General features: G+C 41.1%; 1 protein-coding gene across 1 annotated transcript in view; it reads left to right on the top strand.

Moving 5' to 3' along the window:
* tspan7 (tetraspanin 7) overlaps positions 1-15923 on the top strand; it is a 118885-nt gene that overhangs the window by 88959 nt on the left and 14003 nt on the right. Inside the window, exons 2-3 of the mRNA XM_043700834.2 lie at positions 12918-13106; positions 15464-15538. Coding sequence (XP_043556769.2) covers positions 12918-13106; positions 15464-15538 — 264 coding nt within the window. The remainder of the gene's footprint in view (positions 1-12917; positions 13107-15463; positions 15539-15923) is intronic.

Genomic DNA, 15923 nt, shown 5'->3' with positions numbered 1-15923 from the left:
AGAGGTAGTCAGCATGGCTTTGTGAGGGGCAGGTCTTTTGAGGATGTGACAAAACACATTGAAGGTAGAGCCATGGATGTGGTGTATATGGAATTTAGCAAGGCATTTGTTAAGGTTCCCCATGATAGGCTCATTCAGAAAGTAAGGAGCGATGAGATACAGGGACATTTGGCTGCCTGGATACAGAATTAGCTAGCCCAGAGCAGACAGGGGTGGTAATAGATGGAGAGCATTCAGCCTGGAGCTCTGTGACCAGTGGTGTTCTACAGGGTTCTGTTCTGGGATCTCTGCTGTTTGTGATATTTATAAATGATTTGGATGAGGAAGTGGAAGGGTGGATGAGTACGTTTTCTGATGACATGAAGGTTGATGGTAGATAATGTGGAGGGCTGTTGTAGGTTGCAACAGGACTCTGACAGGACGTAGAGCTGAGCTGAGAAATGGCAGATGGAGTTCAACATGGAAAAGTGTGAAATGATTCTTTTTGGAATGTCAAATGTGAATGCAGATTACTGGGTTAAAGGCAGGATTCATGGCAGTGTGAAGGAACAGAGGGATCTTGGGGTCCATGTCCATAGATCCTCAAAGTTGTCACCCAAGCTGATAGGGCTGTTAAGAAGGCGTATGGAGTATTGGCTTTCATTAGGAGGGAGATTGAGTTTGAGTTGCGAAATTATGCCTCAGCTCAATCAAGCCTTGGTTAAATCACACTTGGAATATTGTGTTCAGTTCTGGTCACGACATTATAGGAAGGCTGTGGAAGCTTCAGAGATGGTGCAGAGGAGATTCACCAGGATGTTGCCTAGATTGGGGGAAGCATCATATGAGGAAAGGTTGAGGGAGCTAGGGCTTTCCTCATTTGGAGCAAAAAAGGATGAGAGATCAAAGAAGTAACAAAACGGATTGATGAGGGCAGAGCAGTGGACACGATCGAAATGGACTTCAGTAAGGCGGTCTACAAGGTTCCCATGGTAGACTGGTTAGCAAGATTAGATTGCATGGAATACTGGGAGAACTAGCCATTTGGACACAGAACTGGCTCAAAGATAGAAGGCAGAGGGTGATGGTGGAGGGTTGCCTTTCAGACTGGAGGCCTGTGACCAGTGATATGTCACAAGGATCGATGCTGGGTCCACTGCTTTTTGTGATTTACATAAATGATTTGGATGTGAACGTAGGAGGAATAGTTGGTAAGTTTGCAGATGACACCAAAATTGGAGGTGTAGTAGACATAGAACATAGAACATAGAACAATACAGCACAGAACAGGCCCTTTGGCCCCCGATGTTGTGCCGAACATTTGTCCCAGCTTAAGCACCCATCCATGTACCTATCCAATTGCCGCTTAAAGGTCACCAAAGATTCTGACTCTACCACTCCCACAGGCAGCGCATTCCATGCCCCCACCACTCTCTGGGTAAAGAACCCACCGCTGACATCTCCCCTATACCTTCCACCCTTCACCTTAAATTTATGTCCCCTTGTAACACTCTGTTGTACCCGGGGAAAAAGTTTCTGACTGTCTACTCTATCTATTCCTCTGATCATCTTATAAACCTCTATCAAGTCACCCCTCATCCTTCGCCGTTCCAACGAGGAAAGGTCTAGCACTCTCAACCTATCCTCGTATGACCTATTCTCCATTCCAGGCAACATCCTGGTAAATCTTCTCTGCACCCTCTCCAAAGCTTCCACATCTTTCCTAAAGTGAGGCGACCAGAACTGCACACAGTACTCCAAATATGGCCTAACCAAAGTCCTGTACAGTTGCAACATCACTTCACGACTCTTGAATTCAATCCCTCTGCTAATGAACGCTAATACAGCATAGGCCTTCTTACAAGCTCTATCCACCTGAGTGGCAACTTTCAAAGATCTATGAATATAGACCCCAAGATCCCTCTGTTCCTCCACCTCACTAAGAACCCTACCATTAACCCTGTATTCCGCATTCTTATTTGTCTTTCCAAAATGGACAACCTCACACTTGGCAGGGTTGAACTCCATCTGCCACTCCTCAGCCCAGCTCTGCATCATATCTAAGTCCCTTTGCAGCCGACAACAGCCCTCCTCACTATCCACAACTCCACCAATCTTCGTATCATCTGCAAATTTACTGACCCACCCTTCGACTCCCTCATCCAAGTCATTAATAAAAATTACAAACAGCAGAGGACCCAGAACTGATCCCTGCGGAACTCCACTTGTAACTGGGCTCCAGGCTGAATATTTACCATCTACCACCACTCTCTGACTTCGACCGGTTAGCCAGTTTTCTATCCAATTGGCCAAATTTCCCTCAATCCCATGCCTCCTGACAGTGAAGATTACCTCAAATTACAATGGGATCTTGATCTGATGGTCCAATGACCTGTGGAGTGGCAGTTTAATTTCGATAAATGTCAGGTGCTGCACTTTTTTTAGATTCCCTACAGTGTGGAAACTGGCCCTTTGGCCCAACAAGTCCACACCAACCCTCCGAAGAGTAACCCACCAAGACTTATTTTCCTACATAATGCACCTAACACTATGGGCAATTTAGCATGGCCAATTCACCTAACCTGCACATCTTTTGGAATGTGGGAGGAAACCGGAGCAGCCAGAGGAAACTGGAGCACCCAGAGGAAACCCACGCAGACACAGGGAGAATGTACAAACTCCACACAGACAGTCCCCGAGGCTGGAATTGAACCCAGGTCCCTGGCGCTGTGAGGTATCATGCCACCCTTTTGGAAAGGCAAATCAGAGCAGGGCTTACACACTTAATGGTAAGGTCCTAGGGAGTTGTTGAACAGACATCTTGGAGTGCAGGTAGTGGAGTCGTGGGTAGATAGGATAGTGAAGAAGGCGTTTGGTATGCTTTCCTTTGTTGGTCAGAGTATTGAGTACAGGAGTTGGGAGGTCACGTTGCAGCTGTACAGGACATTGATTAGGCCACTGTTGGAATATTATGTGCAATTCTGGTCTCCTTCTTATCAGAAGGATGTTGTAAAACTTGAAAGGATTGAGAAATGATTTACAAGGATTTTGCGAGGCTTGGAGGATTTGAGCTACAGGGAGAGGCTGAACAGGCTGGGGCTGTTTTCCCTGGTGCGTCGGAGGCTGAGCAGTGTCCTTATTGAGGTTTATAAAATTAGAAGGGGCATGGAGAGGGTAAATAGGCAAAGTCTTTTTCCCTGGGGTGGGCGGTGTCCAGAACCAGATGGCATAGTTTTACAGTGAGCGGGGAAAGATTTAAAAGAGATCTAAGGAGCAACTTTTCCATGCAAAAGGTGGTGCATATATGAAATGAGCTGCCAGAGGAAATGGTGGAGGCTAATTACAGCATTTAAAAGGTATCTGGATGGGTATACGAATAGGAAGGGGTTAGAGGGATGTGGACCAAGTGCTAGCAAATGGGACTAGATTAGGTTAAAATATCTGATCAGCACGGTAGAGTTGGACCGAAGGGCCTGTTTCTGTGCTGCACATCTTTATGCCTCTATGACTTGGTAGAGGTGTACAAGATGATGAAAGCCATAGATAGAATGGGTAGCCAGAGACTTTTTCCCAGGGTTGAAATATCTAACACAAGGGGGCATAGTTTTAATGTGATTTGAGGAAGATTTTGGGGGAGATGTCAGAGGTAGGTTCTTTACACAGAGTGATGGGTGCGTGGAATGCCTTGCCAGCAGTGGTAGTAGAATCAGAGATATTAGGGACATTTAAGAGACTCTTTTATAGGCACATGGATGATAATAAAATGTAGGGCATGTAGGTTAGTTTGATCTTAAAGCAGGACAAAAGGCCTGCACAACATCAAGAGCCGAAAGGCCTGTACTGTGCTGTACTGTTCTGTGTTCTATGTTTAACTTGCACATCTTTGGACTGTGGGAGGAAACCAGAACACTCAGCAGAACCCCATGCAAACACTGGGAGAATGTGCAAACTCCGCACAGTCAACCGAGGCTAGATTCAAACCCAGGTCCCTGGTGCGGTGAGGCAGCAGTGCTAACCACTGAGTACTAAGAGTTGGTACAATGTAGTTTTGTTTGATTTTCAAGTTTTTAAGTTTATAATCTCCAATGTTTATTATGTGCAGTAAAGGCGACACTGAAAGGTGAGCTTATTCTACTAGCAGACTTAACAAGTCATTATTACTTCAGAATTGCAGGTACACTGAACTTTTTCTGAAATCCAATTCAGTCAGCAGTGTTACTTGAAGGTAGGCTTCACAAATGAGTTCTGCACAAAATTCTTGTCCTGTTTAGTGGCTGCTTCCATCATGAAACAACACACCACATATTGTTGCAGCAAGTGAATTCCATCAGATTCAAATAGGACCTCTCCCAGATAAAATGATCCTTCCTGAATTGTTCAGGAAAACAACAGAATATTATCAGAAGACCTCAAGGGGTTAGTTATAATTTGACTTTCATTTTTGTTAAGAGACAATCGCGGACTCTGCATGCTCACTTGAAAAACCAAGTAATTGTAAATCATTGCTTACCACATGGGATTAGTTTATTCTGCACAAGTAGAGAATAATATCTGAACCGGTTGTGAGAAAGTTCATTGTTTTCTCTTGGTGGAACACAAAGTCTTACTAGACCTAACTGTTTGGATGAGGGAATAAGTTTTCTTAAACATTCAAAACTCTTAACAAATTGACCCTTAATTTAGAACTCCACTTGTGGTTCTGGAATAAATCAAATGAAGGAAGGCCAAGTAACTTTTAATCTCAACTGTAAATTCCTTACATATGTGCAAGCACGCTACAGTACACATTTGCTTAATTGCCTTTATATAAATACTTGCTTTCTCTTAGCATTAATTTTTACTTGCGGGATGTTTCTTTCTCCCATTTTAGTGTTGCTCGTCTGGAACCAGAGCCTCTTGCTGTTTTCAGCAGACTCACTGAAATATACTGCAAAGTGATTTTAACCATGGGGTAATCGCATTATTGTGATTCAATCCTCACCTCACATGCACACATACGCATACACCTCAGGAGCAACGTGGATCACTGAATAACAGTATTTTTGGAAGGGCAATTCCTCGATTTTATGTGCCCTGCCAATTTTTTAATCTCAAAATGACTGAGGCTTGTTGTAGAACCTCTGTCTGATTAGCTGGAATCAGTTAAAATGATCCTGGTTTGCAGGGCTCATTTAGTTACAAACACATTAATCTCAAAGAAAGGTGGGAAATCTGAAATAAAAGAATCTGAAAATGCTGGAAATATTTTGCAGCTCCAGCAGCATCAATGGAGAGAAAATGGCCACAACCTGAAACGTTACCTCTGCCTCTCTCTTCACAGATGCCATTGGATCCACTGACTATTTCCAACATTTTCTGTTTTTTATTAAATTTGATATCACTTCTGTACGTTCAAATTGGAGTGTCAAGAAATTACTCTTTTTAAAAGCAACTTAGACTAGAGTTTTAAAACATATTCTTGGTTTTTGGGATACTTAGTTAATTATACATCAAAAATTCACTGATTTGCTTGTTTTAAATACAAGTCATAGAATCATAGAGATGTACAGCATAGAAACAGATCCTTCAGTCCAACTCATCTATGCTGACCAGATAGCCTAAATAAATCTAGTTCCATTTGCCAGCACTTGGCCCATATCCCTTTAAACCCTTCCTATTCATATACCCATCCAGGTGCCTTTTAAATGTTGTAATTGTTTCAATCTCCACCACTTCCTCTTGCAGCTCATTCCATACATGCACCACCCTCTGCATGAAAACGTTGCCCCTTAGGTCCCTTTTAAATTTTTCCTCTCTCACCTTAAACTTACGCCCTGTAGTTTTTGACTCCTCAACCCCAAGGAAAATACCTTGTTTTTATCCTATCCATGCCATTCTTGATTTTATAAACATTTATAACGTCACCCCTCAGCCTCTGACAATTGGGAAAATAGCCCCAGAATTCAGCCTCTCTCTATCGCTCAAATCTTCTAACCTGGCAACATCCTTGTAAATCTTTTCTGAACCCTTTCAGATTTCACAACATCCTTCCTACATGAGAGAGACCAGAATTGCACGCAGTATTCCAAGTGTAAATGTTTACTGTAAATTTGAATTAAGTTCATGCAGGTTATGTAATGTATGGTTTTGAATATCTGCACATTGTACAGTAGTGTAATTAAAATCTGAATAAGCCCAGTGCCATACAAATGACAGAAGCTATCTGTAAGATTCTGGTGTGCCAATGTGCTAATAACACAAAACAGAACCTCGTCAGGAACTAATTGCAGTGGAACAATCTGCAAATGCGCTGCTATTTTGAGAAGCCTGGTTTAAATGGCCTTAAAAGGGGAAATTTCTAAAGACTTCTAAAGAGTAACTCATAGTATTTCTCCACTGTTCTTTCAAGTGACACTTGAACCTGAATAACACCTATCACAGTGACCTGCCATCAATCCAAACTCTCCCTCCAGCACATCAGGTTGTAACCCTGCAGCTCACAGTGCTACTTTGCTGTCTGAACCTCTGAGTTAGTAGATAATGTACTGTTTCATTTAGTGAAACAGCCTCAGGCATGTAAGATCAGGCACTAATATATATATACATACAGAAAATCAATTTAAACACATTTTTGACAGATTTCAGATGTATCAGCACAGCAATGACACTGGTCAGAACAAAATGACAGCATTCCACATTGAGGCAACTTTCTTAACCAAAACACAGCCACATCAGGTTTGGGTGAGTGCAGGAAGGTTGTTGGGGTGGGGGAGGGGGGAGCTGTTACAGCATGCCATCTTGCTAATACCGGCAGATAAGATGCAAAATGACTGTCCCATCTAGAAGCCACTAAGCCAATTAAGAAGCCAACTAAGTTCTTTTTCTGGTTGGTAAGATGTAACTGGTACAGCACCACAGAGGTTAATTCCGAAGTTGAGGGGTTGAGATTAAGTAGTTTAAGCTTTTACTGTCTAGAGTTTAGAGAAATAAGAGACTAATTGAGGTATATAACATCCTAATGAGCACTAAAAGAATAGATCTAGAAAGGATATTTCCTCATGTGAAGCAATCTAGAATGAGAGGTCTTAGTTTTAGTATAAGAGGTACTAGATTTAAATCAGAAATGAATCGAAATTACTTTTTGCAAAGGGTTGTGAAACTGTGGAGTGCACTAGCCCAGAGTGCAATGGATGCTAGGACACTGAATAAGTTTAAGAAGGAGATAGACAAATCTTTAATTAATAGTAAGTTGAAAGGTTACAGGGAGAGGGCAAAATTCTGTAGTTGAGGTCAGGTGATCTTTTTGAATGGAGGAGCATTCAATAGAATTAAAGGGCCAAATTGCACACTGTTGCTCCTAATTCTTGTGTCCTGACCCACTGTTTGCTGGCATTTTACATTAATGATGCGCAAATCTAGCAGGTGAGGAGACTACCAGCTGAATCCTAGCTGCCTCCCGGCCTCTCTCCAATTCAGGCATTCTTTGGCCTATGGAGGTGTTCCCTCACAACAAATAAAGTTACCTGCCCTCACCAACCCCCTCTTTGGGGCCTTTCTGATTATCTTCAGAGACCATAGACTCCACTTATCAACATTTAAGAGTGCCACTGTCAATCCATTGCATGCTTTTCTTCTCTGAGCAGTCCCAGCATTGGCCACTTCTCCTGATGGCGCAACTGAGCCACCACAGCTCAGTTATTTTCTGGCAATCTCCCTGGCAGCAACCAGTTGATTGAGTGCAACTGACAAAATGCTTCTCTGAGTTGCCACCATCACCGCCGCCCACCTTTAGCCCCTATTGTGAAGACTGAATTCAGCCCATTAACTCTGCATTGAGAGGTATAACATTCAAAATTTCTTTTTTAACTTCATCCCAAATTCTTTAATACCCTCTCTTATTTCAGTGCCAGCTATGCTACTGTGGTGGAAAGTTCAAACCAGAAATTTCCTTTCCTGCAGAAATAATATGTAGATTCTTATGCCTCTTATCTGTATGTACTTTCAATTTGTAGCTTTTCAACAGCATAAAAATTATTTCCATTTCTGATAACTACTTGACCTTGGGAGTCTGCTGTTGCTTCCAAGGCTTTCAGATATTCAAGGCATGTGAAATATTACAAGGGCACTTGTATACTATCTTGTCTATACCCACACATTTCAGTTTCCTATCCAGTTCCCATGCAGGGTTATCTGCTGAAAACAGACTGAACAATCCAGACACTGATTAGCTATTTCAAAATGTTGTGGCTTACCATTACACTATCATGATTGTTAGTTGAAAAATATCATTTCCCATAATACAATGTACTCAGTAATCATTTTTTCTTGAAAAACAAAATACAGCATAATAAACTAACAGAATTCCATCACCATCAAACATATAGCTAAATCTCTACTGCTCCCACAATTAACTATTCATTCTACTCTATTGTATTCATTCAGTTGTTATCCAATATTACAAAAATGTGTTTGTAGTACTCTTTTTTTGTGTGTTTATGCATATCCATGCAGATTGTTACTTTTCCATCCCAGTAAAAGAAAAAAGATTTCAAAAAATTAAAAGTCTAGTCTACAGTATCAAGTGCTAGCTATTATTGTGAAGTTATCTCAAATTTCAGTTTTTTTTTTAATTCTAGGCGCTGCAAGAACATTTCAATTTAAAATCAGATTAGATTGAGAATTATATACTTTTCAAATGTTAGATGTGTTGAAGCATTCACGAGGTGCAAAGTAATTACAAATGAGCTCCATTAGATGGTGCCAAAGTATAGAAAATTCACGGAGCTAGCCAGTGGATCCCTTTAAACCTTCAATTAATGCTCACACTAATATTGTTTGAAATAGCAGCAGACTGTACGAAACCAAAAGGTTTGCTTTATTTCATCAATGAAATAGGATTGATGTGTTTAGTCACATGCCAAATTTTTAACGACAACAGAAACTGTTGGAGAAACTTTTAAAGGTAATGGAGCTGTAGGTCTGGCAGTAACTATGAGAGAAAGCAGAATTATTGCTTTGATTCCAGAAATCCTGCACCCAAAATGTTGGCTCTGTTTGCTCTCCACAGATGATGCCAGACTTGCTGATGTTTGCCAGCAATTTCTGTTTTTATTTCAGATTTCCAGCATCTACAGTTCTTTGGTTTTTGTCTGGTGCATCTTGGGCTTGTTTTCTTAATATAGTATAAAATGCAGCACAGGAAAGCCATGTTTAGTAGATGCCAGCAGCACTGGTGGAATTGGATCTCTTTAATAGAAGGACAATTTAAATTCCGCAAGCGTCAATCTTTTAGAGCATTCTCGGGAGTTCCACTGATGCACACTATTGGGACATTCAGATCTTACTGTTTGTCCAGTACATGCAAATTAAAAAGCTAGTTGCTAATGCCATTCCACTAGACCATGTCCTTTTAAACTGTCATATAATGGTGAGCAAACTGTAAGATGCATTGTGTTCTTCCCTAACTTTTCAATACTGGTTGAAAATGATCTTTGAAATTACTGTAGGGTTTATTGTCAATTTCCAATTCAGCATTTTGTGAAATCTAGACCTCGGAAGTGTCTTTTCATGCTTAGACACCAATGTTCAACATATTCATATGTTCTACCTTGTGCAGTACAGAAAAGAAACCTTACACCAGAAATTTGTTGTTCCTAAACACTCAAAAATAATTGGTTTATTTGAAGTCACACATACCTGGGCCACTACCAGAGTTGTGCTAAATAAGCAGTATTGTCAGAATATTATTTCAAAAGTATCGCAATATTTTGTTTAAAAATGTGCAGATGGGTTATGTTAAAATTTTTAGATGGAATAATTGATTACTCTGAAACAATGCAATGCATTCATAAAGGAATATTTAATCAAAGCTGCATTGTCAGAGTTTGGGTGAGAAGTGTCAGATAATTGTTTTTTCACTTTCCGGGTTACACGAAGAGCCAGTATCTCTGTGGTACTGGTCAGGCACTTATATCAGACAATCAGATCTTTGAAGGAACTATTGCTTACCAGTCAGTGCCCATTACTCCAGTGGTTTGTTATTGGAAAAATGTAAAACAAGGATTGCAATTCAGAATATTTGGGGTTCAAGCCTTGTTTATTGTTGAGATAACTATTGTCCAAGAGGGTAGTGGCCATACTTCCACTTGAAGGTGAAATTAATGCTATTTTAAAACTTTTTTTTCTTTGGATGTGGACATTATTGGCTAGGTCTTATTGCCTATCTCTAATTGGCCAGAGGACTGTTGAGAATAAATCTGCTGTAGAACTAGAGTCAGATTAGACCAAACTAGGTAAGGATGGCAAACTTGCTTCTCCAACAGATATTAGTGAACCAGATCGGTATTTAAGACAGTTAACAGTAGTTATGTGTCACCATAAAACCAGATTTGATCTCAGCCCTGAGAAAGTTAGTTTGGGGATTCTGAGTTACTGGTCCAGTGATGTTGCCATGATGCCATCACCTCCCCCATTACAAATGTTGTAGCTGTTATGTCTAAACTGAGTAAGGGAGCATGGAATAAGAGCAACCTGACTGAAAACACCAAACTGCAAGTCTACCAAACCTGCATCCTCAGCACACTCTTCTTCAATGGTGGAACCTGGGTAATATATGCTAGGCAGGAGTAAAAAGGCTGACTGGTTTCCATCTTCACAGTGTCAGACATATCCTTAACATCTCTTGGCAGGGCAAGGTCACCAGTTTGGAGGTCCTGAAATGAGCTGATTCCCCCAGCATATTCTCATTGCTAAACCAATGTCATCTGCACCAACTCAATCGCATTCACTGGATGGATAACGGCCAAATACTCAATTATTCTTTGTACAGTGAATGGGCTACTGAGACAAAACCTCTTGGCATCCACATCCCTACTTCAAGAACACTTGCAAGTGAGATATGACGATAGTGGGCATGGACACTGACAATTGAGAGACATTAGCTGACAGCTGTGACCTCTGAAGGTTGACTGTTTGAAACATAGACAAACAGGAACAAGAAGACAGCCCAGAGAAAACAGGTGACACTGTGCACCTACTCAGTTCATTGTCTCCTACTACAACAGATGTGGCCAAAACTGCTATGTCAGGTTGGAGTCCTGACACATCATCTGGCGATTGTTTCACCCAGCATTTATCAGCATAATGTAAACCATTATCTTGTGTGGTATTGGCTGCGACCTTTACAAAGATCATTACAAGGGCATACAAGTTATCTGGAGCAGCCTTAAAGGGAGGAGTCATCCTGCATCACTGCTGTTCATGTCTTTCATCTGTGAAACTTATACAAATACATTCATTCTTTACATTTAAAGATATAAACTAACTGCCATCAGAACGTCTTATTTGCGGACGTGTCTAACATATTACACCTTCATGTGATCACATTTGCTGAACACAAGGAAAAAGCATTCCAAACATTTTCTAGCAAAGTGCTTGCACTGCTAGCTTTCTGTTGCAAGAACCATCATTACAAAATATGACATCAACATCAATGTATTATTTTGTATTTTCTTTTTGTTTAAAGTTCAAAGAGTTTAGTTGTTACTTGATATTTCTTAGTCCCATCTGGTCTGATCATCAGTCATTTATTCTCACTTTTATTCCACTGACTTGAGATTGTAGGTGCAAACTACGCTCTTCATGAAGCTATGAGGGTGAATTAACATTAATCAAGATTTCAGCCAATGTACATTCATCATTCACTCATTGGAATAATTTAGAATTGATTACTTCATTTAGTAAAAGGAAAAAGCAAAGTGCTGCATGAAATGTACATGAGACTTGAGCAAAATGCACTACTCTCAACCTCTGGATCAATAAATCAACAAAAATGAGGACAAAATTACCAGAATCATATTCCCTTGTTTTTCACGGTTTAAATGGCCCTGAGGCTCCATTCAGTCTCCATTTATACATATCTATGTATCATAGCAACCCATTTCTTCAGCCAAAAGCTCCTGTAAGGTGTATGATTCTTGCATTATTCAAAGAATGCTGCTTGTATTCTGCAAATTTAACATCACTGCAGTCTTTGCTTAGGTAGAATATCAGAAATGCACTACAAAATAAGCATAGGGAAATTGCAGGGAGAAGGTTAGGACTGAAGAAGCTGGAGATCAGAGTCCAAGGAGCAGGATGCTGCCTGATATACTGTGCTTTTCCAGCACCACATTCTCCATAGACAATTGCACACTGTTGGCAGGCAGCCAATAAGCATGAAAGCAGCCAGTATATGATCACACCAAAAAGTCATGTTCTAATGCTAAAAGCCAATTTTGGTAGCCCAGTGTAGAATTATTCACAAATTAATAATTTTTTTAAAAAGCCAAAATATGTCATCAGATCTCTATCAATAATTAAACATTATACCGGCAATTTGAGGCTGTAGTGTGGCTCAATTTTTCATAATTCACTTGTATTCTGAATGCTGGGATCACTGCCTCCAAATAGCATTTTCCTACTCTTTCATTAGGAGGGAGAAACATCTGCCTGAACACAAATTATCATTTCTGTTAGTCCGTAAAAGACCAGTTATTTCTTCACCACTTAAATTAGGTTGTCCCAGACAACCCCAGCCTTGTGTAGATGTGGTTGCATGTTGTACCATCCACAGGACATAGAATTTGAAGCATTCGAGTTACATTACGGCTTGTCTCTCCCTAAGTATTGAGGAGAAAGTGAGGTCTGCAGATGCTGGAGATCAGAGCCGGAGATGTGTTGCTGGAAAAGCTGAAGAAGGGCTTATGCCCGAAACGTCGATTCTCCTGTTCCCTGGATGCTGCCTGACCTGCTGCACTTTTCCCGCAACACATCTCCGGCTCTCCCTAAGTATTGTTTTATTCTCACATAAATGGAGTTTCAGATTTTTTTCTGTTCTCTTTCAGAATGTTATATCCTTAAGAAGTGAAAGGTAGTCCTTTTTTAAAGTGGTTGTTGACAGATGTTTTCTTCTTTTGCAGATCACAGGTGTTGTCCTATTGGCTGTTGGAGTATGGGGTAAACTCACCTTAGGTACTTATATCTCACTCGTCGCTGAGAATTCCACAAATGCCCCTTACGTACTCATTGGGACTGGCACTACCATTGTTGTCTTTGGCCTCTTTGGTTGTTTTGCAACATGTCGTGGAAGTCCATGGATGTTGAAACTCGTAAGTGACACACAGTTTTGCTGCATTGAACATGAGCATTGTACATACCTCGAAGCACTTTCATTGAACGGACAATTATTGGAGCTGTATATCACATTTGATAAAATCAATTTTGCAATTCTGTTCATCTGCTAATGTAATGAAATTTGAAACCAGTCATTCGTGCATCTTGGTAAAAACAATGACTGCAGATGCTGGAAACCAGATTCTGGATCAGTGGTGCTGGAAGAGCACAGCAATTCAGGCAGCATCCGAGGACAGGCAAAATCGACGTTTCGGGCAAAAGCCCTTCATCAGGAATAAAGGCAGAGAGCCTGAAGCGTGGAGAGATAAGCTAGAGGAGGGTGGGGGTGGGGATAGAGTAGCATAGAGTACAATAGGTCAGTGGGGGAGGAGATGAAGGTGATAGGTCAGGGAGGAGAGGGTGGAGTGGATAGGTGGAAAAGGAGCTGGGCAGGTCAGACAAGTAAGCAAATGTGGCTGTAGTAGCGGGTTTGTTTCAGGACATGGTTGAAGAGCTTCAGGGCAGAGGAAATGACCTGGGAGTTGCAGTGGGAGAGAGACTCCCTGAGATTCTTGTAGAGAGAGGAGGAAAACTTCTTCAAGGCAGGCATCCTTGCAAGAGGATTCGCAGTAGGGTTAAAATCAACGAGGTAAAAACAATGACTGCAGATGCTGGAAACCAGATTCTGGATCAGTGGTGCTGGAAGAGCACAGCAATTCAGGCAGCATCCGAAGACAGGCAAAATCGACATTTCGGGCAAAAGCCCTTCATTAGGAATAAAGGCAGAGAGCCTGAAGCGTGGAGAGATAAGCTAGAGGAGGGTGGGGGTGGGGATAGAGTAGCATAGAGTACAATAGGTCAGTGGGGGAGGAGATGAAGGTGATAGGTCAGGGAGGAGAGGGTGGAGTGGATAGGTGGAAAAGGAGCTGGGCAGGTCAGACAAGTAGTTCAGGACATTCGTGCATCTTGTCAAGTCTGACACTCCAGTGAAGATGGTGGGGGCTGGTGAGAATTGAAATGTGAGAGTGTAAGTAGATTGGAGTTGTGCATTTTCTTCCATCTTTTCCAATAAAACATAGTACAGTGGCAGATTGTAGCACACTGGCTTGCACATATTCTCATGGGATTGCAACCTACAAGCAGGCTAGAAGATGACAGGATGACTCTTTTCAAGAAGCAATTCCTTAATTTTACTGAACACAAACTATGTTCTCAGGAAGAGGTTGAGAGGGAAAAAGCTACCGGTCCAAACTATTATAAAGAAAAACTGCCAATGCAACTACAAACAAATAAATAAACTTGGAAATTCAGTAACATCTGTAGGTTCTCTGAGCCAGGCTCTTGTATTTTACAAATTTGTCTTTTCCTTTTACAGATGCACATGAACATGTTTCCAAAATTATGAATTTATGGAGCATAAAGGCCTTTATCCCTAAAGTAGAGTCATAGAGATGTACAGCACAGAAACAGACCCTTAGGTCCAACACGTCCATGCTGACCAGATATCCCAACCTAATCGAGTCTCATTTGCTAGTACTTGGCCCATATCCCATATTCATATACCCATCCTTTTAAATGTTGTAATTGTACCAGCCTCCAGCACTTCCATGGCAGCTCATTCCATACATGCACCACCCTCTGTGTGAAAACATTGCTGCTTAGGTCCCATTGAAATCTTTCCCTTCTCACCCTAAACCTATGCCTTCTAGTTCTGGACTCCCCCACCCCAGGGAAAATATCTTGTACATTTACCCTATGCATGCCCCTCATGATTATATAAACTTCTCTCAGGTCACCCCTCAGCCTCTGACGCTCCAAGGAAAACAGCCCCAGCTTCTTCCTATAGCTCAAACCCTCCAACCCTGGCAACATCCTTGTAAATCTTGTCTGAACCCTTTCAAGTTTCACAACATCCCTCTGATAAGAAGGAGACCAGAATTGCACACAATATTTCAAAAGTGGCCTAACCAATGTCCTGTACAGCTGCAACATGACCTCCCAACTCCTGTACTCAATACTCTGACCAATAAAGGAAAGTAAACTAAGTGCGATCTTCACTACCTTATCCACCTGAACTCCACTTTCAAGGAACTATGAACCTGCACTCCAAGATCTTTTTGTTCAGCAGAGCAGAGAAAAGTAGGTGCAAGGCATCTTTTCAGTGAAAAATCAAAGCCTTGATGTTTATCTTTTTGATTTCTATTTGTAACTTCTGAGTTCAGGTGCTACCGCATTTTATTTTTGAGTACATAGTTTAGCAGAAGCAGGAATCCCTTTCAACGTACTTTTGGGTTTACCTTGTTAATGATGTTTAAGGTCAATAACATCTAGACCATTGCTTCTCTGTTTGCAGTATGCCATGTTCCTCTCCTTGGTATTCTTGGCAGAGTTGGTGGCTGGCATTTCAGGATTTGTGTTCCGACATGAGGTAAGTTTGTGTGTAATCTTACTTGAATTAGGATCTAAGATCGTGAATCCTTTATCTTGTTCTTGTATTTTCATCAGGTATTGCAAATATCTGTGTTATCTTAATTGTCTACTTTATTTGCAATGTATTTGCTGCAAAACAAGCATGAGAAATATATGAAACAATGTTTCAGTTTCATCCTCTTTGTGAAATGACAGAGATCATTATGTAAAACTGCAGACTTTTTACACACTGTCCCCCCTCTCATCCCATCCCCAGTCACCATTTCACCATCAGGAGCAGTCCCTTCTGCCAGTTATATTGTGGAATTCCTCCTTCTCAATTCTTCTGTGTTACTTTCTCTGCCTATCTTAAGTCCTTTTCATAACTTCTTTAACTGGGTTTT

The sequence above is a fragment of the Chiloscyllium plagiosum genome, unplaced genomic scaffold (genome assembly GCF_037043375.1).
Source record: "Chiloscyllium plagiosum isolate Xiang-an unplaced genomic scaffold, Cpla_swu_hap1 HiC_scaffold_12, whole genome shotgun sequence".
Lineage (NCBI taxonomy): Eukaryota > Metazoa > Chordata > Chondrichthyes > Orectolobiformes > Hemiscylliidae > Chiloscyllium > Chiloscyllium plagiosum.
Note: the sequence above shows the minus strand (reverse complement) of the source record. Positions and strands in the feature narration are given on the sequence as shown.